General features: G+C 36.2%; 1 protein-coding gene across 1 annotated transcript; it reads left to right on the forward strand.

Moving 5' to 3' along the window:
- Positions 1 to 1017: 1017 nt before the first annotated feature.
- On the forward strand, positions 1018 to 20779 carry LOC107553723 (molybdenum cofactor biosynthesis protein 1-like). Its single transcript, XM_016236038.1, has 9 exons — positions 1018 to 1297; positions 6461 to 6686; positions 10637 to 10801; positions 12128 to 12189; positions 12409 to 12520; positions 13728 to 13859; positions 14309 to 14325; positions 14427 to 14448; positions 17665 to 20779. Exons 1-9 carry the CDS (start codon positions 1142 to 1144, stop codon positions 18711 to 18713), a joined length of 1941 nt encoding a protein of 646 aa, XP_016091524.1. The 5' UTR covers positions 1018 to 1141; the 3' UTR covers positions 18714 to 20779.
- Positions 20780 to 24139: the final 3360 nt, after the last annotated feature.

Consider the following 24139-nt stretch of genomic DNA (forward strand, 5'->3'; position numbering starts at 1 on the left):
CTAACCAAAGCCCTTCTCCATCAGTTGCTCAGTTTGGCCAGAAGGCCAGCTCTAGGAAGAGTCCTGGTTGTTCCAAACATCTTCCATTATGGATAATGGAAGCTACATGCTGCTGTGAATGTGAACCTTCAATGCAGCAGAATTTTTTTCTGAACTCTTCTCTAGACATGTGGTTTGATGCAATCCTGTCTCTACGGGCAGTTTGTTTTTTTCTTTTCTTTTCTTTTACCTCAGGGCTTGGTCTTTGCAAAGATACCTGTTATAAAAACCTGTTATTTGCTTTGTCATTGTGGTGCATGGAGTGTAGATTGATGTGGGGAAAAAAGTAATTTAAAATTAATATAAGGCTGCAACATAAAACGTGAAAAAATGAAAAATAATTTTTTTTTGCAAGGCACTACGTATATACATATACATACATATATACAGTATTGCCTTATAAGGTAATATAATACACTTGTGTTTACTAATTAAATTAAATCTCTGTGCACTCAAAAATAGTGGTTTATCCCTTTCAGACTAGACTTCTTTTTATGCAGCTACATCTGAACAACAGTCCACTGAATTTCATCATGTAAGTTCGAACTCCAAATTTGCTCTCACGGGAAAAGATGAGTAACTTCAGCAGACTGTGAAATCATTAACAACAGATGCTCATCAAAATATCATCCATGACACACAGTTGTTGGGCATAGTTTGCGCAGTCGATGACAAACATTACTTGGTGTATATTATAACTTTATATAGGCCTAAGTGGCCATTTCTGGTGTCTAAAATATGGTTTTGACCTTTTTAGGCCTACCTTTTAAATGTATTTGTTTAATTTCAAATCGAACATTATTTTATCTGTATTCATAATGCCAGCTTTAGTAAGTCAATATGATTTAGCTTGTAGCCTATTTTTTGCTTGACACGTTCTGACTTGAGCCGACCAAGTCCCTTGTCGTATTTTCATAGTTTGTAGTTCGCAATCATGAAACTATATTGCCCAGAATTCTTGTAGACATCCTTGACGTTCATTGGCTGCGCAAAGACACCCCCTCGTAATGTTCCTGGCGAACTGCATGTCAAGTTTAAGCCAGCCGCTGCATGCGCAGATAATGTCCCCATTTCAACACAGACTAACGTTTTTGCTTTGACGATGGCATTAAACTGCAGCACATTTAGACGCCTTATCTTAGGAGCACAGACCGCGGCTGAGGCCTGCACAAAGCGGGCAGTTCAACAGACATGTGGGAGATACAGATTGTGTCGATGGTATTCTGGTGTCACTCATGAAGAGAAAAGGCTGGAGCAGGTGTGTTTCCTTACACTTTTAACACTTGCACTTTGACCTGCCACTACTACACAGGTACGAGATCATGAAGCGCTTTAAAGTCACGTGATGACTAATTATATGCTTCGGGGCAAGGTTTAAAACTCATGCATAAACATAACATTTTAAGTGGCTAATGTTGTTTGAATGCTGTCTGTGTTCATGTTAACGTGTTTTGCATTTATTGGTTGTGTTGTGTTGTGTTGTGTTGATGTATGATTGTGGCCTGTTTAACTTTATGTATATTAAGTATTATGTGTTGTTTGTTTATATTTATAATGCAGACAAAAATAATTATAAAACGATATATTTCTATTTTGACAGTTTATTTTGAAATAAATACTATTTATGTACTATGGTTTATGAATATATTAATTATTCTGCATGTCAGTTCATTACTGTGTATAAACTAGCCCTCAGAATTGAAAAATGTAAATGGTCATTGCATTAATTTAATATATATATATATATATATATATATATATATATATTGGGAAATTTCTAGTATATAAGTGGTTTCATTTATGTTTCATGCTGAACGTAACTGTTTTAAAGTGTGACAAATTATAAATGTTCCTTTCTTTACAACAGTTGGGTCATAAGACTTTCACTGAAGTACCAAACCAGACAAATCAGTTATGGATGTCACGCTCTATAACATGACAAGCCGTTATGCTTACTGTGAAATCTCTCAACATCAAAGTGCTTCCCCCAAACTGGGCAATAGCCTACAAAACTAAGTAAATTACATCTAAATATGGTATTTATACTAGGGCTGCACGATAAATCGCATGCGATATTTAATGCGCATCTTATCAGTAAAGCCGGTTCTGGATCAGCGGTAAATCTCCATCACCTGCGAGCTTTCACATTGAGCAGCATTAACTACACAGAGCCGTTGTTCACTGACGAGCTGCGCAAAACTACGTTCATAGTCGCACGATTTTACCGGTTCTGTAAAATATCGCATGCGATTTGTCGTGCAGCCCTAATTTATACCATACAACTTTATATGAATCTTTGTTCTTGAGATATATAGGGTCATTCCGTGTTAAATCAACCAAATTTCAAAAACTTCCCCAGCTCAATTTTTTGATTTTGCTGATATTTTTTCTGAAGAAAGGCAGACATGTATAGCAATGAAAGCCAACATATTACATATCATGGATGAATATTGACTGAGTAATCCACTATTTTGTGGAGCGTGTCAAAATGGCAATTTTCACCCGAGATTCAGAGCCAAATTACAAGGGGGTAAGAACAACTTCAGAAAGATTGGTAGGTCTGTTAGTAAAACCTGTTCACTTTAGAAATCTTTATTGTATTATGTGCCCAATGGTGACCATTCAAAAATAGGGAAACAAAACTTTTTAATTTTTTTCTCCAAAGTTTGCATGCCTGTAACTCAAGAAGTTTTAAAGATATCTTAATGCCCTTTTAGATATTGGGTCTTAATAAACTTTACTTTTGGTATCTTCATTTTTAAGGCCCTATATTGTTCAATTCCAGAGATATTGGAATTTCAATATGGCTCCAAGAGTAAATTGTTAAAATGTTCATATTTTCAGTGGTCAAAAACCAAATGTGGGTCAATTTGCAAAAATATGATACTTCTTTTCACTTAAAAGAGGAATGTCTAAAGAACAAATAATGTTGAAACTAGCGATGTATCTCGTTTCCTTCTGTCGAAGCAACTGCATTGAACACACCTGTCTGAGTGCCATAAATATTATTTTTCCAAAGTTTGAATGCCTATAACTCATGAAGTATTAAATATATCGCAATATGATTTTAGGTTTTTAATAAACTTTTCTTTTGAAATCTTCATTTTCAAGGCCCTACATTATTCAGTTCCAGATATATGGGGATCTCAATGTGGCTCCATTTTCAGATTATTGAATATTACCTATTTTTGGTGGCTGAAAAGCAGGTGTTGGTCACTGTGTATACAGCTGATTCTTATTGTATTTAAAGCAGAATGTCTGAAGAATAAGTAATGTTGAAACTAGGAATGCATCTTGTTTCCCTCTATCAAAACAATATGCACAGAACATACCTGTCGGAGTGCTAAAAATGTACTGAAATGGTCAAGTTGAGGGACATTACCTTTCTCTCAGTAGTCTATTCATAAGATTCTATATTTGGAAGAAGGGATTTTGTTAATTTTAACAGCTTCTGAAGCTACCAACATCTTTGAGTCAAATCCCACACCTCATAGGGAAAAGTGGTTGCTTTCACCACACATTGCATTCACATTAATAAACCATGATTTTCCTAACCTGGATTAATTATTAGAATTACTTTTCTTTTTCTTTTTTATTGTTATATAATGTGAGCATAGTCATAGTGCTGAAGGGCATATTTTGCAGAATCACTGATAGTACCTCAGGCATTTAAAGGGGTCATATGATGCGATTTCCAGTTTTCCATTCTCTTTGGATTGTTACAAGCTGTTCGTGAATAGATAAGATCCCTAAAGTTGCAAAGACTAAAGTCTCAAACCCAAAGAGATATTCTTTATAAAAGTTAAGACTCGTCCATACCCTCCTAAAACACCTCGTTCAAACACGCCCCCACATGTCTGCGTCACTATGTGGGAAGATTTGCATAACACTGCCCAAATGTATACGCAAAGAAAGAAGGCGTAACTTTGATTCTCGCTGTAGTATTGTTGCCGCCACCGACATGTCGTGGAGACGCTGTGTGTTTGGAGTGCTAAAAATGTACTGAAATGGTCAAGTTGAGGGACATTACCTTTCTCTCAGTAGTCTATTCATAAGATTCTATAGTTGGAAGAAGGGATTTTGTTAATTTTAACAGCTTCTGAAGCTACCAACATCTTTGAGTCAAATCCCACACCTCATAGGGAAAAGTGGTTGCTTTCACCACACATTGCATTCACATTAATAAACCATGATTTTCCTAACCTGGATTAATTATTAGAATTACTTTTCTTTTTCTTTTTTATTGTTATATAATGTGAGCATAGTCATAGTGCTGAAGGGCATATTTTGCAGAATCACTGATAGTACCTCAGGCATTTAAAGGGGTCATATGATGCGATTTCCAGTTTTCCATTCTCTTTGGATTGTTACAAGCTGTTCGTGAATAGATAAGATCCCTAAAGTTGCAAAGACTAAAGTCTCAAACCCAAAGAGATATTCTTTATAAAAGTTAAGACTCGTCCATACCCTCCTAAAACACCTCGTTCAAACACGCCCCCACATGTCTGCGTCACTATGTGGGAAGATTTGCATAACACTGCCCAAATGTATACGCAAAGAAAGAAGGCGTAACTTTGATTCTCGCTGTAGTATTGTTGCCGCCACCGACATGTCGTGGAGACGCTGTGTGTTTCGTTGTGAAAGAGAAACTACTTTGTTTGGCCTTCCAAAAGAGGACACAACTAGAAATCAGTGGTTAAGTAGTATTTACAACACTGTTCCAGAACAGTTCAAACCAAATATTCAGATGTGTACAACGCATTTTACGGAGGACGAGGACTGTTTGCTGGCCCTGTTGGATTGGCAGTAGCTTGTTGCCCTACACAGTTAGCTTGTTTATTTTCAAGTTATATATTCTTCTGTTTGTGTTCTAAAGTTATTTATAATAAGTGAAGTGAAGTTTACTTTTAAGTGCACTGATGTCAGACTCGTTTTGGATAATAAAGTTGATTGTTAAATTGTTAAATACCCCCTCCATTACATATTTTTGTCACATAATTATGTGTTTGATCACCACATTTGAGTTATCATTGCTATAATTGTGTTTATGTATATATATATTCTGTTGTATGTATACTGTATTCTATATACAGTACCAGTCAAAAGTTTGGACACACGAATGGGAAGTGTGTCCAAACTTTTGACTGGTACTGTACTATAATATATACATAAAGAATATCGGCCAATATATCGATATCAGACTTTTTTTACTCCCTAATATAGGCATCGGCCCCAAAAACCCATATCGGTCGGGCTCTAGTCTTTAATATTTCTTGAGTTAAAGGCATACAAACTTTGGAAAAAGAATATGGTTGTACTTTATTTTACTTTACTTTACTTTACTTTATGGTATGTGTACTTACAGTGTACTTACCTAAAAAAATACTGGTAATATAAGGTAAATACATGGGGTAGGGTTAGGTTTAGGGGTAGGTTCAGGGTTAGTACGTAGTTATTATTGTAATTACTATAATAAGTACATAGTATGTACATGAGGATCAGGACTGTAAAATAAAGTGCTACCAAGAATATGTATGGCACTCAGACAGGTATGTTCAATGTAGTTGCTTTGACAGAAGAAAACGAGATACATCTCTAGTTTCAACATTATTTGTTCTTCAGACATTCCTCTTTAAAAGAAAAAAAAAGGATAATATTTTTGCAAATTGACCCACATTTGGTTTTTGACCACTGAAAATATGTAGTGGTCAAACTTCACTTCACTTATTATAAATAACTTTAGAACACAAACAGTAGAATATATAACTTTAAAATATGAACAATTTACTCCTGGAGCCATATTGAAACTCCAATATCTCTGGAATTGAACTATATAGGGCCTTAAAGGTGCCAAAAGTAAAGTTTGTTAAGACCCAATATCTAAAAGGGCATTAAGATATCTTTAAAACTTCTTGAGTTACAGGCATGCAAACTTTGGAGAAAAAACTTGAAAAGTGCCGTTTTCCCAATTTTTGAATGGTCACCATTGGCACATAATGCAACAAAAATAGCTAAAGTGAACAGATTTTACTAACAGACCTACCAATCTCTGTGTAAAAATAACACAATGATGCTGCCATCTTTCTGAAGTCATTTTTACCCCCTTGTAATTTGGCTCTGGATCTCAGGTGAAAATTGCCATTTTGACACCCTCTACAAAATAGTGGATTACTCAGTCAATATTCATACATGACATTTAATATTTTGGCTTTCGTTACTATACACGTCTGTCTGTCTTAAGAAAAAATATTAGCAAAATCAAAAATTTGAGCTTCTGGTTGAGTTGACACGTTGAGTTGACAATTTTGCAAAAGCTGAATGTATTTTTTAAATCTCAATACTGGAAATATGACTGTGAATACAAACTATTTTGTTCTGCTGATTTGTCATTTTATCATGTTCTATTTGTTTTTCTCTGTAGGTCGGAGAGCTTATGGTTCCAGGTAGTCAGAGGCGAGTCCTGAAGGATGTCCTGCCTTTCTCAGCGTTCCTTATGGACTCCTTTGGACGCAGACATAATTACCTTCGCATTTCTCTCACTGAGAAATGTAACCTTCGCTGTAAGTCTCTCACATACTGTATGCTTTGTAAAAAGACATTTGCTTCTACTATCAATGCTACTAGTCCAAATGAAGCCATACTAAATGGTAATAAAAAGTATTAGTGATTAGTATTACAAATATTCTACTGTATTTTAACATTTTATCCAGAATCAATACATAATGGTTTTATTAATTGGGTTACACTTAATTTTGAGTACACTTTAGACATTCTACTACCTGTAAGTAACTTTGCAACTACATGTCTACTAACTCTCAGAGTAGACTTACTCACAAACGAAAACGTTTAATCAAAAAAATAAAAATAAAATAGAAAGTAGAAAAATGAAACTCACTCCAGAACGCTCTCACTCACGCCAACCAACTCCACTGTTCTCGCACATGCGCGCACACACACACAGAGAGGAGACAGAGAGAGAGGGGTCGAGACAGTCAGCTCTGTTACACCAAATAATGAGCTTTAAAAAAGCATCATATGACCCCTTTAATAATTAAAATTAAAATTATAATTTACACTCAATACGTTATTATTGCATTCTGTTTTATATTGTACTACAATACTGAAGTGCAGATAATTGCCACTATTTGCAACAAGTAGTATACATAGAAATCCTGCTATTTTAACATAGTGTAAACTAACATTAGTGTAAATAGCATATTGCTAAAATACTGCTATTTTCACTTAGTGTAAATAGAATCCATTGCTAATACGAGATTTGAAAAGGGAGGAAAAAAACGTTCGGCAAAAGGTGGGATCAAACCCAGGTCGATCGCATCAAATAGCCGACAACACGAGCTTATCCATCTGCACCACTGGAGCTGATTTTTTATAGCCACTTTTAAAGTGTTGACTAGCCCAATCACACGTTGCAGGGGGGAATTACTGTACATAGCCTCTGCCAACAAGGCGGGCTATTTGCACTAAGTGTAAATAGACACTCCGTATTTTTTATTCCATAGTAAGGGCAATTCATACAATACATTTCAACTGAGCTACTTTAATTGTCACTACGTTGCTGTAAAGGATCCACGTGCAAAGGTAGTCAGTTAGAATCAGTCTCTTTATTGAAGACACAAAACAAGGCAGTCTGTCGTCTGATGACACAGAACTGGATGAAACACAAATCGACCGAGGATGGTCTGGTTCCGAGGACTCCCGTCTTGGAGAGAGCTCGTAGTGTGTGTATGTGTGTGTGAAATCCCATGTGTGTGAGAGAGAAACAGAGAAGCAAACCCAGCTCATGACATTAATACCATCTCCGAACTTTCTACCACGACTCTGCTGTTCTTCAGCTGGTTCTTCCTGTATACGTTGATTGACAGATGTCTCGTCCAGTCAGCGGTGAGTAATCCCAAACCAATGGCGCTGTCTCAAACTATACCTACCTCTTCCGGTTTGTCTGATTTGTCTGTGTTTTCTGAATTGTTATTTTGTTTTCGGACTTGTCGTTGTGTTTTTTGTGTTTTTCTCTCACACACACACAAGATGCGCAAAACTCCGCATTTGAATAGTCAATAGCAAATACTTAAACTAATAACAAAACAGTAGCTGATTCAGAAGCGCCAGATTGTCATAGCAAAGTCATAATTACCTCCTCTCCTAGGTTCACGAAACGGTCGTCCATAAAATGCATTGCTGTTCTGTTGTAAGTAATCTTAAAATTCCTAAATGCATCTACTAGAACGAGCCGTTTTAGGGGAGCGTGGCAGAGTCTTAACTTTGATAAAGAATATCTCTTTGGTTTTGAGACTTTAGTCTTTGCAACTTCAGGGATCTTATCTATGCACAATCAGCTTGTAGCACTCCAAAGAGAAAGGAAAACTTGAAATCGCATCATATGACCCCTTTAAGGCCATATGATTTCCGTGATGCAGAGGGAATCCTGGTGCAGTCGTGAACATGGAATTTACAGTAGGCTATAACGAGGATGTCACGTAAAACGCGCAATCTGATCGATGGATAAATCAAAAGTAGATATGTGTCTGTGAATATTAAAGCACAAAGAGACTGCTATATGAATAATCTGCTTGTTTCTGCAAGTCTCTGAGTGGCGCCGTTTTATCTACTACTTACTGAAGTACGCATGCATGACGCGTATTTTCAGCATCTACATAAACATGAACACCAGAGCTGCTTTGAAAGAAAAACCATTGTTAAATACACTCTGAATCTCAAAGGTCCGCTACAACCCGTCAAAATAAAGTTTGATTTAACTTGTAATTATGACTGAAATATATTAGCATTGTACAATGTACTTCAAAGTTATAACAATAATAATATTCAATAATAATACAACAATAACAAAAATAATAATAATATCAATAATAATAATCTTTATATTAATACATTTAAGCATGATTTTTAAGGAATATCATGTTTGTCCATGTTTTAACTTAGTATACCTCTGTTGTGCAGCACTTTGCCAAAAATAAAAGTTGTTAAATTTTCATTTGATAACATTTTAAAATGTTAAAGTGTGATATAGACATACATAAGGTGTATAGCTTTATTTTTTTGTTTTTTTTTCAAATTAAATGAAATTTATTTCTTTATTTTCAGAAGGGAGACTTCAGTAGTATACTTTCATTAAAATGGTTTCAGGTTTGTTGTAATAAAGGATTTGTTCACTCAAATAACTTGTTCTTATTCTTTTAAGAGTCATTGTTACTAATAAGAATTATTGTTTAATATATACCGTGAAACCGTGATATTTTCTGAGATGATTATCATACCGTGAAATATCATACCTATCATAAGACATACATAAGGTGTATAGCTTTATTTTTTTGTTTTTTTTTTCAAATTAAATGAAATTTATTTCTTTATTTTCAGAAGGGAGACTTCAGTAGTATACTTTCATTAAAATGGTTTCAGGTTTGTTGTAATAAAGGATTTGTTCACTCAAATAACTTGTTCTTATTCTTTTAAGAGTCATTGTTACTAATAAGAATTATTGTTTAATATATACCGTGAAACCGTGATATTTTCTGAGATGATTATCATACCGTGAAATATCATACCGTTACAACCCTACTGCTCATAAAGACAGCATTTTAATGTCTGCGTGCTGTATATGCCCTTGCATTTTATTGAGGCGGGAACTTTATATGTAAGAAACTGCGCAACATTCAGGACCTGGTTTTCAACTCCTGCCCCATGAATTTTAGGCTATAAATACAATAGCTTCGCTACTAAAACCTACATTATATTTCTCAGCAATGAGGCGATAACTTCATGATAACTGAGGTGATTAACTGTTTTTGTAATTAAACCAACAAGCTTCACTATTAGGCTACACTCATGCGTTCTCTCTCTTTCTCACGTTAATTCATTTTAATTAATTCAATCTTACAGCACTACTTTATTTCACTTCAGAATTCTACAAACCCGATTCCAAAAAAGTTGGAACACTGTACAAATTGTGAATAAAAACAGAATGCAATGATGTGGAAGTTTCAAATTTCAATATTTTATTCAGAATACAACATAGATGACATATCAAATGTTTAAACTGAGAAAATGTATAATTTTAAGGGAAAAATAAGTTGATTTTAAATTTCATGGCATCAACACATCTCAAAAAAGTTGGGACAAGGCCATGTTTACCACTGTGTGGCATCCCCTCTTCTTTTTATAACAGTCTGCAAACGTCTGGGGACTGAGGAGACAAGTTGCTCAAGTTTAGGAATAGGAATGTTGTCCCATTCTTGTCTAATACAGGCTTCTACTAACGAGCTGTAGATAAAATAACAATTGAAAATTGCCATTATTTTCCAGTCTTTATCTATTCAGTCATATTTTGTGCTGCAAAACATCCATGACAGCTGGATATGGTCAAAAGATCGGATCTGTGCATTAAGACTTGCAGTGTAAATGCAGCCTAGGACTGATAATAATTTTGTACGTCACTGATCATGTACTGAATTTTTTACACTTTATTCTGCATAACTTGCATGACAAAACAATGTAACACTCAGAAACACTAATTAAACTTAGAAATTTTTGCATAGTTATCTTTTTTCTTTCTTTCTGAAAGCGGAACTGAAGAAGTTGGAGGGTCTACAGACCATTGCAGTCACCACAAATGGGATGAATTTGACCCGACTGTTGCCCAGTCTAAAGAAAGCTGGAGTGGATCTACTCAACATCAGTCTAGACACTCTGGTCCCTGCAAAATTTGAGTTCATCGCTAGACGAAAAGGTACTAGGTCCTGTTGAGCTCCAAAATGGTTTATAAACTCCAAAAGTTTATATTCCTCCAGGACGGATAGATAGGTGCAGAAAGAAAGCATAAGGTGTGTCGTGGAAATTCTCAATGCAAATACATCTTACTGATGACAAAACTAATCTGACTTCTCTACCATGGCACGTACAACTCAGACAACCTCCAGTTGTCAATAACATTATACAATACCAGTTCAATACAATACTATACTTCCCTTACCGAAGTATGGTGATGGCGTCCCGTCAAGAAGCTACTATCACTACCTCAAACCACACATGAGCACCAGGCCTTTAGCATGTATACACTCTCACCACCCTTCTTGATTTATTATTAATAACAACTCTTGAGTATTACAGCCTCACCCTGAGTGGGGGTCTATAGTCTTCCAACAGTATCACTGTCCCTGCTGTGTTCCTCTGAGGGTAGAATCTTTAGTACTTCTATTCCTCAGCTGCGCAACATATACCAGACATGACTCCAAAGTTGATCTTTACAGGAATAAAAGTTTATTCACGGCCGTGAGCCCACTCGTCACAACAACCAAGAGAGACTCCCTGAACAGAAAGATACATGAACATTTATACCTTGCAGTTGAGTAAAAATCAGTGTCACTCAAGTCTTCTTCACTGTAATTGGTTGTACTTATCTTTGTCATATGACTGTTAGCTCTACTGTTTTAAGCACTTTTAGGTAAGTATAGATTCTTTAATCATAGATACATGGTCTTTGATCTGAGCATCCTAAGTCTGCACTTTTCTGAACATTGAACACACTCCCTTGACTCCTTCTGAAGCCATTACATAAAACATTTCCATCACAGGTGTCATGGATGAAGAAATGTAGATCTTGAATGTCTTGAAGCATAAAGGTAGCAGCAGAACATTGAGAAAGTGTATGAAGCAGTTTAGTTCCATTGTTGATCTCAAAAGGCTGAAAATAATTGACCAAAGGATTATGAAAATGTACAGTTTCGTTTGAGATCGCTCCATGTTCATGTTTCATAATTTTCTTTTATTACCAATTTGAGTCTGTTACATTATTGGGACAAAACATGTAACTAAATTATTATGTTCTAATCCAATGTTGTCCAGTAAAACTTCTGTTAGGGATTTGAGAGGTAGATGATCTTTTAAACATTTATTCATTAAATTTGAATGCCAAGCTGTATAAGCTGCTCATATTATATACACAAAATAAACACTTAATACAGTCACTCTCACACAAAAGATTTGGTTGCCAGAATTTTGGTGTGTCGCTACCTTCAGTATGTGCAATATGTCTAAATGATAATATTTCTTGCAGGGTTTCATAAAGTGATGGAGGGCATTGAAAAGGCTATTGAAATGGGCTACAATCCAGTCAAGGTATTTTTCCTGCCTCAAAACATCTGAATTGTTAATCCCTTTTGATGTATGAAATGGTTTATGTCTCAGAAAGTGTCAAATGCTAGAGCTCTAAAACCACTTTAGGGCATTCCTTACCACCTGTCTAGCAACACCTGAAACAGCTTGTCATTAATATTCATAATTTGTCTTTGTGTCAGTTATTCGCTCATTGTGGTAAAGTGTTGTCTCTCTTCTCAGGTGAACTGTGTGGTCATGAGAGGTTTGAATGAAGATGAGTTGATTGACTTTGTGTCACTGACAGAGAGGAAACCATTGGATGTGAGATTCATAGAGTACATGCCTTTTGATGGTAAGATTGTTATCTGAAGTCAAATAGAGAAATCTACGTCATACACTTGTTAGCCCATCTTACAGGTTGTAGTATAATTGGCACAGTTGTAAAGGTTGCAGTTTCTGCCCCAGTTCTTTAATTGCATTAGTAGTGCAGGTTATTCTCTTTCCAGGTCAGTGAAACTTAGTGTACCTCAGGATTTATATTCATAACACATGTTATCGCAGTCCACATTCTGTTGATATTTTAGGTGAAGTCATGTTCCTTCACTACTAAACAGGTTTAACAACAATGTGCAGAAACAAGTTTCAACTCCTTTTACTGGATAACAGTGACAATGAAGAGTTTAGAGACATTCAATACATTTCTGGGTACCACTTTATTTCGATAGTCCACTTTAGACATTCTATTAACAGCAAGTAACTTTGCAACTACATGTCAACTAGCAGTTAGTAGAGTATTAGTAGACTGTCTGCTTAATATCTTCTAACACTTTCTTTGTCAACTTATTCTACTAACCCTAAACCTACCCTAACAGTCTACTCTGAGAGTTAGTAGACATGTAGTTGCAAATTAATGAGAATTAGGTGACATGTAGTTACAAAGTTACTTATAGTCAGAAGAATGTCTAAAGTGGACTATCGAAATAAAGTGTAACTGATTTCTGTTTGTGAGCCTGGAAGAGAGAGATTTTCTGAAGCCAGTTTCAGAAGCTGATATGGTGTCACTGTTATAGTTTTTTGCCCTGAGGGCCAATACTACAGCAATCACTCCAGTAACAACTGATTAGATACTGTGAATAATGGAGCCGTTTGTGTAGTACGCAGACTCATCTATCCTCACTTCAACTGACTCAAAGTGAAACTCTGAATGACTACAGGGAAAAAATTAAATAATTAAACATGTTGAATCCATCTTAAACTATGAAAAGATGTGGACTATTGTGTTTTCATTGCACTTTTTCAAGTGTGTGTAAGTTTAAGAAAGATTGAGATTAGCACTGGAAAAAAAGTTTGAAGTTTGTAGTGAAACACTTCAAGATTGATTTAAGTATTAATATCTCTTCACATGGGACGCCTTTTTAAGATTTCTTTTTAAGTCTTCTTAATAATCTGCCATTTAATTCATGTTTCAAAAAGAACAACAACAAAAACATTTCTTCATTCAAGAATGTAAAGCAGCTGAATGTTGTTTAAGTACCTCTGCACATTGCCTGTCTCTGTAGGTAACAGATGGAATTTCAAGATGATGGTGAGCTATCAGGAGATGCTGGACTTTATAAAGCAAAAATGGCCCAATCTGGAGCCTGTGCCTGGAGAGGAAACGGATACAGCCAAGGTCAGCTCAGCTCCAGACTGCTAAATAAATCATTGGCTATGAATCATTCTCAATGTTACATTCTCATTGGTGCTAATTTAAATGTTCTGTTTTGAGGGTCAAGTTGTTGCAGTTTTTATTTATTGCTCTGTAAATGTTGGACATTTCTGTAACTTGTGATGTTATTAAAGTGCCCCTATTATGGATTTTTGAAAATTACCTTTCATGCAGTGTGCAACACAGCTCTAAGTGAATGAAAACATCCTGCAAATTTTTTAATCTGAAAGTGCACCGTGTATAAAGTTATAGTCTCTCAAAAGAAAGAGTCGACTCTGAATCATTTAAAACGAGTCATTTCGAGTCACGAGTCAACGAATCCCAAGCCGTTTCATGTTGACGTCAACATGAAACATTAGCATATTGCCCGCCCACTTGTTGGTCTTTTCGCCTTGGTCTGAATGAAAATGCTAATTTATTATTTGCCACTAGGTGTTGCTTTTGGAGGGGTAAAAATAGAGGTTTCCACATTAGCGCTGTAAACAAAGCAGCACTGCGCTCACAAACGCCGCTTTATCAGGCATTACAGGCATGATGAAACGGAATGAAGAACAGGCCAATGATCCTCATTGGTGGGTGATGTGGCTGTACGTAATACGCTTCCCATCTCCCTCACTATATCATCAACTGGAGTGTGCCATAGCGTTGAATATCTCATTATTTTCTGCGATTTTGTCTTAAGGATAATCAGACAATATTTTGCAGTATTTTGTTTTTGTGCTGGTACCTTGACTGGTTTGTGTCTGTTATGGACAGCTGACTGCCAAAGCTTTTCATATTCTTCATATTCTGTGCGTTGGTTAGTTCACAGCAGTGACAGAAATTACAGAAATTTTGCCACCCTAAATGGATTTTTCCAGGGGCATTTTTACCATTGTTACCAATCAAATGAAATCAGTATCAGTAAAATCCATTTTTGCACTGCCGAAATGGCAGAGAAACTACATAATTTAGATATAGCATGTAGCAGCATTAAGATGTATTTACACAGCAGTTACAATATAAGTAATACTGAGATATAAGGTGTGCTCAATAATGTCAGCTTCACCATTGTCACTGTTTTTCTCAGTCGCATTGGTGCATTTCTCCAATCCTTAATATTTGCAAAGAAGTATGTGCATTTCTCAAAACAATTCGTACAAACATCGCCACACAATGGTTTACCTGCAACTTACTCAAAATCTTTAGTTCATCTCTCAAAAGTAGTTATGTCAATGAACTTCTCAGTGCCATCAGAATGAAAAGTCCTTGTGTCATTGTTCACAAACAAGATAGTCAAAATGCTTAGTCATGTTGTCAATATAACAATGCACTCTGTTAGTATTACCTGATGTAAACTATGGCAACAGTTTTGAATGTATTGAAATGCAGAAAGCTGCACTTCTTATGTATGCCATATATCCATTTCAAAAGTACAAATTTACACATTACTGTATGTGGGATATTGATTGAAACAGACTGGATATGATTCATAGTTACACTTTTACTAGTAGTCTGACAAAAAAAACAAACAACAACCTTGCAATGTCATTGTGATAAAGAGAAGACAAATATAAGCACAAAGGTGAAAATACAAAATTAGAAAGGCAAACACAGGAAACATCCCTAAGGCAGAACTTCGCTTTTGCATGCATGTGTAGAAAATATGCTTGACAGTTTATGACAACTAGATTAACCATTTTGCATTTAATGACTTGTACAGTGAACTAATGACTAGATGTTTTGAGGGGTAAGACTATTGCACAGATAACTATAGCCTATAATACATTTTGAGCAACATGACATTAGCAACTAATTTTGTAGGAACCAGCAGACAAATGTATGTAATCAATTGCATGAATGTACCAAAGCAATTGCATCTTGTTCAAAAGAAAGAGAAACTGCTTTTATGATGTGCACAACGTGACTAGATGATGTGGAGGTTGAACAAGTAGATTTGAGAATTTCATTTCTGATCTGAGAAATGCACCAAAGCGGCGTCTGAGAAAAACTGTATAACAAAAACTATATTATTCTACATTATACCTATTGCACACCCCTATCAACAAGCAACATGTTTCATATACAGTAGGTACAGAAAGTATTCAGACCCCCTTAAATTTTTCACTCTTTGTTATATTGCAGCCATTTGCGAAAATCATTTAAGTTAATTTTTTTCCTCATTAATGTAAACACAGCACCCCATATTGACAGAAAAACACAGAATTGTTGACATTTTTGCAGATTTATTAAAAAAGAAAAACTGAAATATCACATGGTCCTAAGTATTCAGACCCTTTTCTCAGTATTTAGTAGAAGCACCCTTTTGATCTAATACAGTCATGAGTCTTTTTGGGAAAGATGCATTAAGTTTTTCACACCTGGATTTGGGGATCTTCTGCCATTCCTCCTTGCAGATCCTCTCCAGTTCTGTCAGGTTGGATGGTAAACGTTGGTGGACAGCCATTTTTAGGTCTCTCCAGAGATGCTCAATTGGGTTTAAGTCAGGGCTCTGGCTGGGCCATTCAAGAACAGTCACAGAGTTGTTGTGAAGCCACTCCTTCGTTATTTTAGCTGTGTGCTTAGGGTCATTGTCTTGTTGGAAGGTAAACCTTCGGCCTAGTCTGAGGTCCTGAGCACTCTGGAGGAGGTTTTCGTCCAGGATATCCCTGTACTTGGCTGCATTCATCTTTCCCTCGATTGCAACCAGTCGTCCTGTCCCTGCAGCTGAAAAACACCCCCACAGCATGATGCTGCCACCACCATGCTTCACTGTTGGTACTGTATTGGACAGGTGATGAGCAGTGCCTGGTTTTCTCCACACATACCGCTTAGAATTAATGCCAAAAAGTTCTCATCAGACCAGAGAATCTTATTTCTCACCCTCTTGGAGTCCTTCAGGTGTTTTTTCATGTGTCTTGCACTGAGGAGAGGCTTCCGTCGGGCCACTCTGCCATAGAGCCCCGACTGGTGGAGGGCTGCAGTGATGGTTGACTTTTTACAACTTTCTCCCATCTCCCGACTGCATCTCTGGAGCTCAGCCACAGTGCTCTTTGGGTTCTTCTTTACCTCTCTCACCAAGGCTCTTCTCCCCCGATAGCTATTTAGCCGGACGGCCAGCTCTAGGAAGGGTTTTGGTCGTCCCAAACGTCTTCCATTTAAGGATTATGGAGGCCACTGTGCTCTTAGGAACCTTAAGTGCAGCATAATTTTTTTTGTAACCTTGGCCAGATCTGTGCCTTGCCACAATTCTGTCTCTGAGCTCTTCAGGCAGTTCCTTTGACCTCATGATTCTCATTTGCTCTGACATGCACTGTGAGCTGTAAGGTCTTATATAGACAGGTGTGTGGCTTTCCTAATCAAGTCCAATCAGTATAATCAAACACAGCTGGACTCAAATGAAGGTGTAGAACCATCTCAAGGATGATCAGAAGAAATGGACAGCACCTGAGTTAAATATATGAGTGTCACAGCAAAGGGTCTGAATACTTAGGACCATGTGATATTTCAGTTTTTCTTTTTTAATAAATCTGCAAAAATGTCAACAATTCTGTGTTTTTCTGTCAATATGGGGTGCTGTGTGTACATTAATGAGGAAAAAAATTAACTTAAATGATTTTAGCAAATGGCTGCAATATAACAAAGAGTGGAAAATTTAAGGGGGTCTGAATACTTTCCGTACCCACTGTATGTATTGTTTACCACCCACCCGCTTAGGTTAATGTGTATTCATTCACCAAATTTTCAGCTGTGGAGGATTCACGTTTAGAAAATATTGTATTGTTGAATATGTGTGCCCTTGTCTACAGGTAGAGAATGCAACTGGCTGCTGTCAGTACCTCTGTTTAGAGGCAGTCAGAGGCAGCCTTTTCCTCTGATCCACTGCATGGATTCAGCAGCCTCTGCTACAACTCACTCAACAAATTCCGTTCAACACTTTCGTGGTACTGCCCATCAGGACTACCCAAGCATTTTTGTTAATGATACACTAGGTTTGACTCCTCTTTGTAAAAAGCATAATCGACCAAGGTTTCGTTCTATGAAAAGATTAAACAATCAAAGGCAAAGTCGTGCAGCCTCAGAGGCACTTTGCAGTGAAGTGATGACCGGATCTTATCATCAAGTGAATGCTGGTGCCTTAAAAAAACCCACAGCTTCAACTCTTCATACGCACATTTTGCGCTGGGGGTCTCAGCCACCACAGCTACAGTCCAAAACATTTCCTCCCTTTCTGAGTGCACTACTGTCAACGTCCAAATGTAGAGATTCAGCTCTGCAGTTTGCACGGCACTACTGCAGCAAAACCCCTGAATGTGGGTTTGATTTGAAAACACCACATACAGATGCACAGTCGTCCAGCCTTGATGGAACCTCTGATCAGTTGACCCACACTGATGCACAGGGAAAAGCCTCCATGGTCAACGTGGGCGATAAGGCGGTAACTTGTCGCACAGCCATGGCTTGTGGCAAGGTCGTCCTGGGCCCAAAAGCTTTTAATTTGGTGTGTGCCAATCAGCTTGCCAAGGGCGATGCACTAGCAGTAGCACAGCTAGCGGGCATCATGGGTGCCAAGCAGACCTCATCTCTCATTCCCCTCTGCCACCCGCTTCCTCTCGACCACGCCTCCGTTACCATAGAGCTGCTGGAGGAAGAACATGCTGTCATCGTCAAGGCAACCTGCCAAACCACGGGCCGCACAGGAGTGGAGATGGAGGCCCTGACCGCCGTTGCGGTGGCTACACTAACCCTCTATGACATGTGCAAGTCAGTCAGCCATGACATTCTTATTACTGACATCAAGTTGCTCAGCAAGACGGGCGGACAGAGAGGTGAATTTCATTGGCCACCTGATTCCTAAAGAACGCATAAACCGCTGGCTTAATCTCACCTGTTTGAATGTCACTACAGTATTTTTCTTTTTAGAATGACACCCGTTTTCTGTAACAAAATGTGCCTTCACATGCCTCTATAGTTAATCTACTTATTGTCATTTTTACTATTCCTTTGTCCATTCCAAGCATGAAATGTAACTTACTCAAGACCTGACATATAAAGAATACTTTATTTCAGTGTATATTTATTTTAATAATGATAATGCAGCTAGTGATACTGCATTTCGAAAGGTTGTCACAGTTTTCACCAGATGAGCAAACTTATATTTGCACTGAAAAGTGTTAGCATAAATGAGCAAAACCAAGCAGCAAATGTTTATCCTTTGAGTGAACTATCCATTTAAACTAAAACACAACCCACCCGACAGTGTGCAGGTGTCCAAAATGCAATTTTATAGAGTGCTGCAGGGTTTACACATTTTGCAGGACAACAACCAGGAATAAGCATTTTAGCATGTCTGGTTCCTTTTTTTTTTTTTTTTTAAATAAAGACTGAAAGGCTTGTTGGAAGCTTGTTTTAGCAGTCTTTGTTTAGCGTTTTACTTTTGCAGATTGTATTTAGGCTTCAAAAAGTTGTTAAAGTTGTGTGAGGATTATTGTGACGATGTAAGAATCAAACTTTTGTTGTTTATGGTTTGGCCTACAAAAATATGTCATCACTGCAGCACTCTATTCAAAAGGCTTGCATTGACAATTCGCTATTGGCCTAAATACTGTTACAGTATTTTCTTATAAAACATCCACTTTCTTTTAGATTACATTATTTCTGTTTTTGTGTAGTCTTTCATGTAACATGAGCAGAACAAATTCATTACAGTATTTGTGACAGTAGTTTTATAAACTAACATTCTGCTTGTTTCACGAACTAGGCCCATATTTAATAAAATGTGTTTCGTATTCATTTAAAGTTTTTCAAAAAGTGTTTTTGAAATGGAATACTTTCATGATATCCTGCTACAAACGCACAAACTGTAAATTCACCCTGTGACTTGTCTGAACAAACAAGAATACAGTGAAAAGATTAATCATACCTTCATTGTTATTCTTCTTTTATACATAAAGCTGAAATCACTAAATCTGAACATTTGTCAGAATGCTGTTCATCATAATTTTCTAATATAATTGATGTTTACATTGTGTAATATGTTCCATGTCTAAACTGCAATAGTTGGTTTGGATGAAATGTTTGAATGATGGATGTGTTTGGTAGCCAGATAATTAATTTTTATTTATTTATTTTTGGTCTTGGTCAATTGTAACGGACACCGATTAAACTAATTTAAATAATGGTCATGTTTAAAACTGTGATGTGCTAGGGACTTCTGTATGTTGGACCAGAAGTTGCTGTTTGGTCAGATTTATAACTGTGGTTCTTTCTGTGATCAGAAGAGTGCAGTGTTGCACCATGAGAAACATCTAATGCAGTCGTGAGAACTGTCATTACTAAATGGATGACTGTCTGCCTAGTATATTCATAGTACAAAGACATATATGGGTTTTAAGAGCCAGCTGTACAGAAGTGTAACCCAAAGTAAAGAATTTACCCAGATGTCATTGAAACAAGTTTATTTTTACCCTACAAAATGTCACATGGAAAGGGGGTCAGGTGGAGGGGTTGAGGGTCGGACCATAAACAAACAAATATATATAAATGAAAGGCTTGTCATTCTCATACAAACTATCTAACAAATATTAAATCACAATATAGTTATATCATTTCTTTCATAGTGCTGTGTATACATACAAAATATAGCTAAATAACTAAGCCAAATAAATAGAGCTTCAATTTACAGGGGGAAAATAAAAATCCTCATTCCACATTCCTCAAACTTCAGTTTCACCTTCTTTTTTTATTTTTTATTTTCAAATGACTATGATGGTGTACAAAATATTTTGAGAACTATACATCTATTATGTGAGGCCCTTATCAAATCAACCTTTAAAATGGTGCACTTGGCACAAATACAACCTGTCTAAATCATAGGTGGAGCATTCCATGAACACATTCAAAGTGTGATGCTTTTCTTGTCACAGATAATACACCAATATATTATCAGAGAACCCCTCCTATGCCCCCCTAATTCTGACTCAGATTTTCATAAGTTTTTTTTTTTTTTTTAAATAAAGACTGAAAGGCTTGTTGGAAGCTTGTTTTAGCAGTCTTTGTTTAGCGTTTTACTTTTGCAGATTGTATTTAGGCTTCAAAAAGTTGTTAAAGTTGTGTGAGGATTATTGCGACGATGTAAGAATCAAACTTTTGTTGTTTATGGTTTGGCCTACAAAAATATGTCATCACTGCAGCACTCTATTCAAAAGGCTTGCATTGACAATTCGCTATTGGCCTAAATACTGTTACAGTATTTTCTTATAAAACATCCACTTTCTTTTAGATTACATTATTTCTGTTTTTGTGTAGTCTTTCATGTAACATGAGCAGAACAAATTCATTACAGTATTTGTGACAGTAGTTTTATAAACTAACATTCTGCTTGTTTCACGAACTAGGCCCATATTTAATAAAATGTGTTTCGTATTCATTTAAAGTTTTTCAAAAAGTGTTTTTGAAATGGAATACTTTCATGATATCCTGCTACAAACGCACAAACTGTAAATTCACCCTGTGACTTGTCTGAACAAACAAGAATACAGTGAAAAGATTAATCATACCTTCATTGTTATTCTTCTTTTATACATAAAGCTGAAATCACTAAATCTGAACATTTGTCAGAATGCTGTTCATCATAATTTTCTAATATAATTGATGTTTACATTGTGTAATATGTTCCATGTCTAAACTGCAATAGTTGGTTTGGATGAAATGTTTGAATGATGGATGTGTTTGGTAGCCAGATAATTAATTTTTATTTATTTATTTTTGGTCTTGGTCAATTGTAACGGACACCGATTAAACTAATTTAAATAATGGTCATGTTTAAAACTGTGATGTGCTAGGGACTTCTGTATGTTGGACCAGAAGTTGCTGTTTGAGTGGTCAGATTTATAACTGTGGTTCTTTCTGTGATCAGAAGAGTGCAGTGTTGCACCATGAGAAACATCTAATGCAGTCGTGAGAACTGTCATTATTAAATGGATGACTGTCTGCCTAGTATATTCATAGTACAAAGACATATATGGGTTTTAAGAGCCAGCTGTACAGAAGTGTAACCCAAAGTAAAGAATTTACCCAGATGTCATTGAAACAAGTTTATTTTTACCCTACAAAATGTCACATGGAAAGGGGGTCAGGTGGAGGGGTTGAGGGTCGGACCATAAACAAACAAATATATATAAATGAAAGGCTTGTCATTCTCATACAAACTATCTAACAAATATTAAATCACAATATAGTTATATCATTTCTTTCATAGTGCTGTGTATACATACAAAATATAGCTAAATAACTAAGCCAAATAAATAGAGCTTCAATTTACAGGGGGAAAATAAAAATCCTCATTCCACATTCCTCAAACTTCAGTTTCACCTTCTTTTTTTATTTTTTATTTTCAAATGACTATGATGGTGTACAAAATATTTTGAGAACTATACATCTATTATGTGAGGCCCTTATCAAATCAACCTTTAAAATGGTGCACTTGGCACAAATACAACCTGTCTAAATCATAGGTGGAGCATTCCATGAACACATTCAAAGTGTGATGCTTTTCTTGTCACAGATAATACACCAATATATTATCAGAGAACCACTCATATGCCCCACCCGAGCCAATAGGGAAAACATCAAGTCCCAAACAGAAGTGGGAGGCAAAACATATTTCAAAATATCTAAAATATAAAAGTGAATTTAGGCAGTTGGCATGGTGCTTTCAGATGCAGTCTTATATATTTATCTTGTATAATGTACCAAAGATAATCAGTTTTCTTTACCATTCAAACTACAGTTCATATCTTATCTATATTCAATCCACAATAATCAAAGAGCTGGAAAAGACAGTTTTATAAAACAATGGAACACAGATTATTGGTTAACTTGCACCTAATCTATGTAGGCCTGATTTCTTAACTAAAAAAATATACTTGTATGATTGATATGATATATACTTATATGATTTTCTTTCTTTATTTTCAGCCTTTGGCTGCTCAGGTTTGTGATGCAGGAAAAATCTGTCCTACAAAAAAAGTGCATCAAGTAACTATAGCTAACTTTCTGTTTTGGACAATCAATGACCAAATATACATAAAAGATACAAATAATAATACTGAAGTCTCATGACAAGAGATGTAAAGGAAATGAAAATAAATAGCCCCAGATTTAATTTGGCAAGAGGCAAGTTGCATTATTATTTTATTATTAAGTACTTAATGAATGTTTTATTATAAAATTGTCTAACAAAGTGTATATCTTCTCTTCTGTTGGGTCATATTCATTTTGGTGCACAAAGAACAGTTAATTGTGCAAACCCACATTCCTAATTCTACATGATCTCCAATTAAGCAGCTCAAGACTAGGGCTTTGCCATACGATCTAATAAGAGCCTCTATGGGGAATCCTTAGGAAATGCAATCAAACTAATTACAAATGCTCAGATTTAAGTGGCCAATAATTGTATTTTTCTAAATGTCCCAGACAAAACTCTCTGCTCTTTTCAGGTCAAACCTGGAACGAACCGTCTGTTGTACAAAAATACTAACTTGTAATAAGCAATCTCAAGCCATTAGTCACGAAAAAGTGACAATACAGATAGGACTACAAATACTATTTTTGGTATTAAAATAAGTACACAAACATAAATATACAACTTTCAATCTTGAAACATCTAAATAAGTACACATGAGCTGATACAGGTGAGAAAGGAGAGAATGTCTGCACTGGCCCATTGTTATGGCACTTGTAAGCTAAGTTTTAAAACTTGTGTATTTTTGGACTGTTAATAAATGATCTTACTGGCTCAAAGAAATATAGATATACCACAAGCCCTGCACTCACAGACACTCTTCTTGTTCCTTAAGCAAGGTCAGAAGGGGCAGAGCTGTACCCACAAAAATGGACAAATAGCACCATGCGTGTCCATATTTAACTTTTATCTCTTAAAAGATAAACACAATCACCTTATACAGAACTCCAACTGTGACCCCATATGGACAGAGGACACAGGAGGCCTCAGACTGCTGCAATGTAACCTGCATGTTGTGATGAAAACAGTATTCTTACAGGGTGGGGGTAGGGGGTATACATTTTTTGTCAATCCATAATCACCATCTCACTGGAATCTACATTTCCCCTTCAAATGCTTTCATAGTGCTGTGTATACATACAAAATATAGCTAAATAACTAAGCCAAATAAATAGAGCTTCAATTTACAGGGGGAAAATAAAAATCCTCATTCCACATTCCTCAAACTTCAGTTTCACCTTTTTTTATTTTTTATTTTC

The sequence above is a fragment of the Sinocyclocheilus grahami genome, unplaced genomic scaffold, assembly GCF_001515645.1.
Source record: "Sinocyclocheilus grahami isolate Dianchi unplaced genomic scaffold, SAMN03320097.WGS_v1.1 scaffold479.1, whole genome shotgun sequence".
NCBI classification, from domain to species: Eukaryota; Metazoa; Chordata; class Actinopteri; order Cypriniformes; family Cyprinidae; genus Sinocyclocheilus; species Sinocyclocheilus grahami.

Excerpts from the sequence above, each read along its gene's own strand:
- LOC107553723 (XM_016236038.1), top strand. The coding sequence starts at position 1,142 with ATGGCATTAAACTGCAGCACATTTAGACGCCTTATCTTAGGAGCACAG. Across the intron at positions 10,802-12,127 it reads GTTCATCGCTAGACGAAAAG|GGTTTCATAAAGTGATGGAG; the intron begins GTACTAGGTCCT and ends TATTTCTTGCAG. Across the intron at positions 14,449-17,664 it reads CAGGCCAATGATCCTCATTG|GTAGAGAATGCAACTGGCTG; the intron begins GTGGGTGATGTG and ends CCTTGTCTACAG.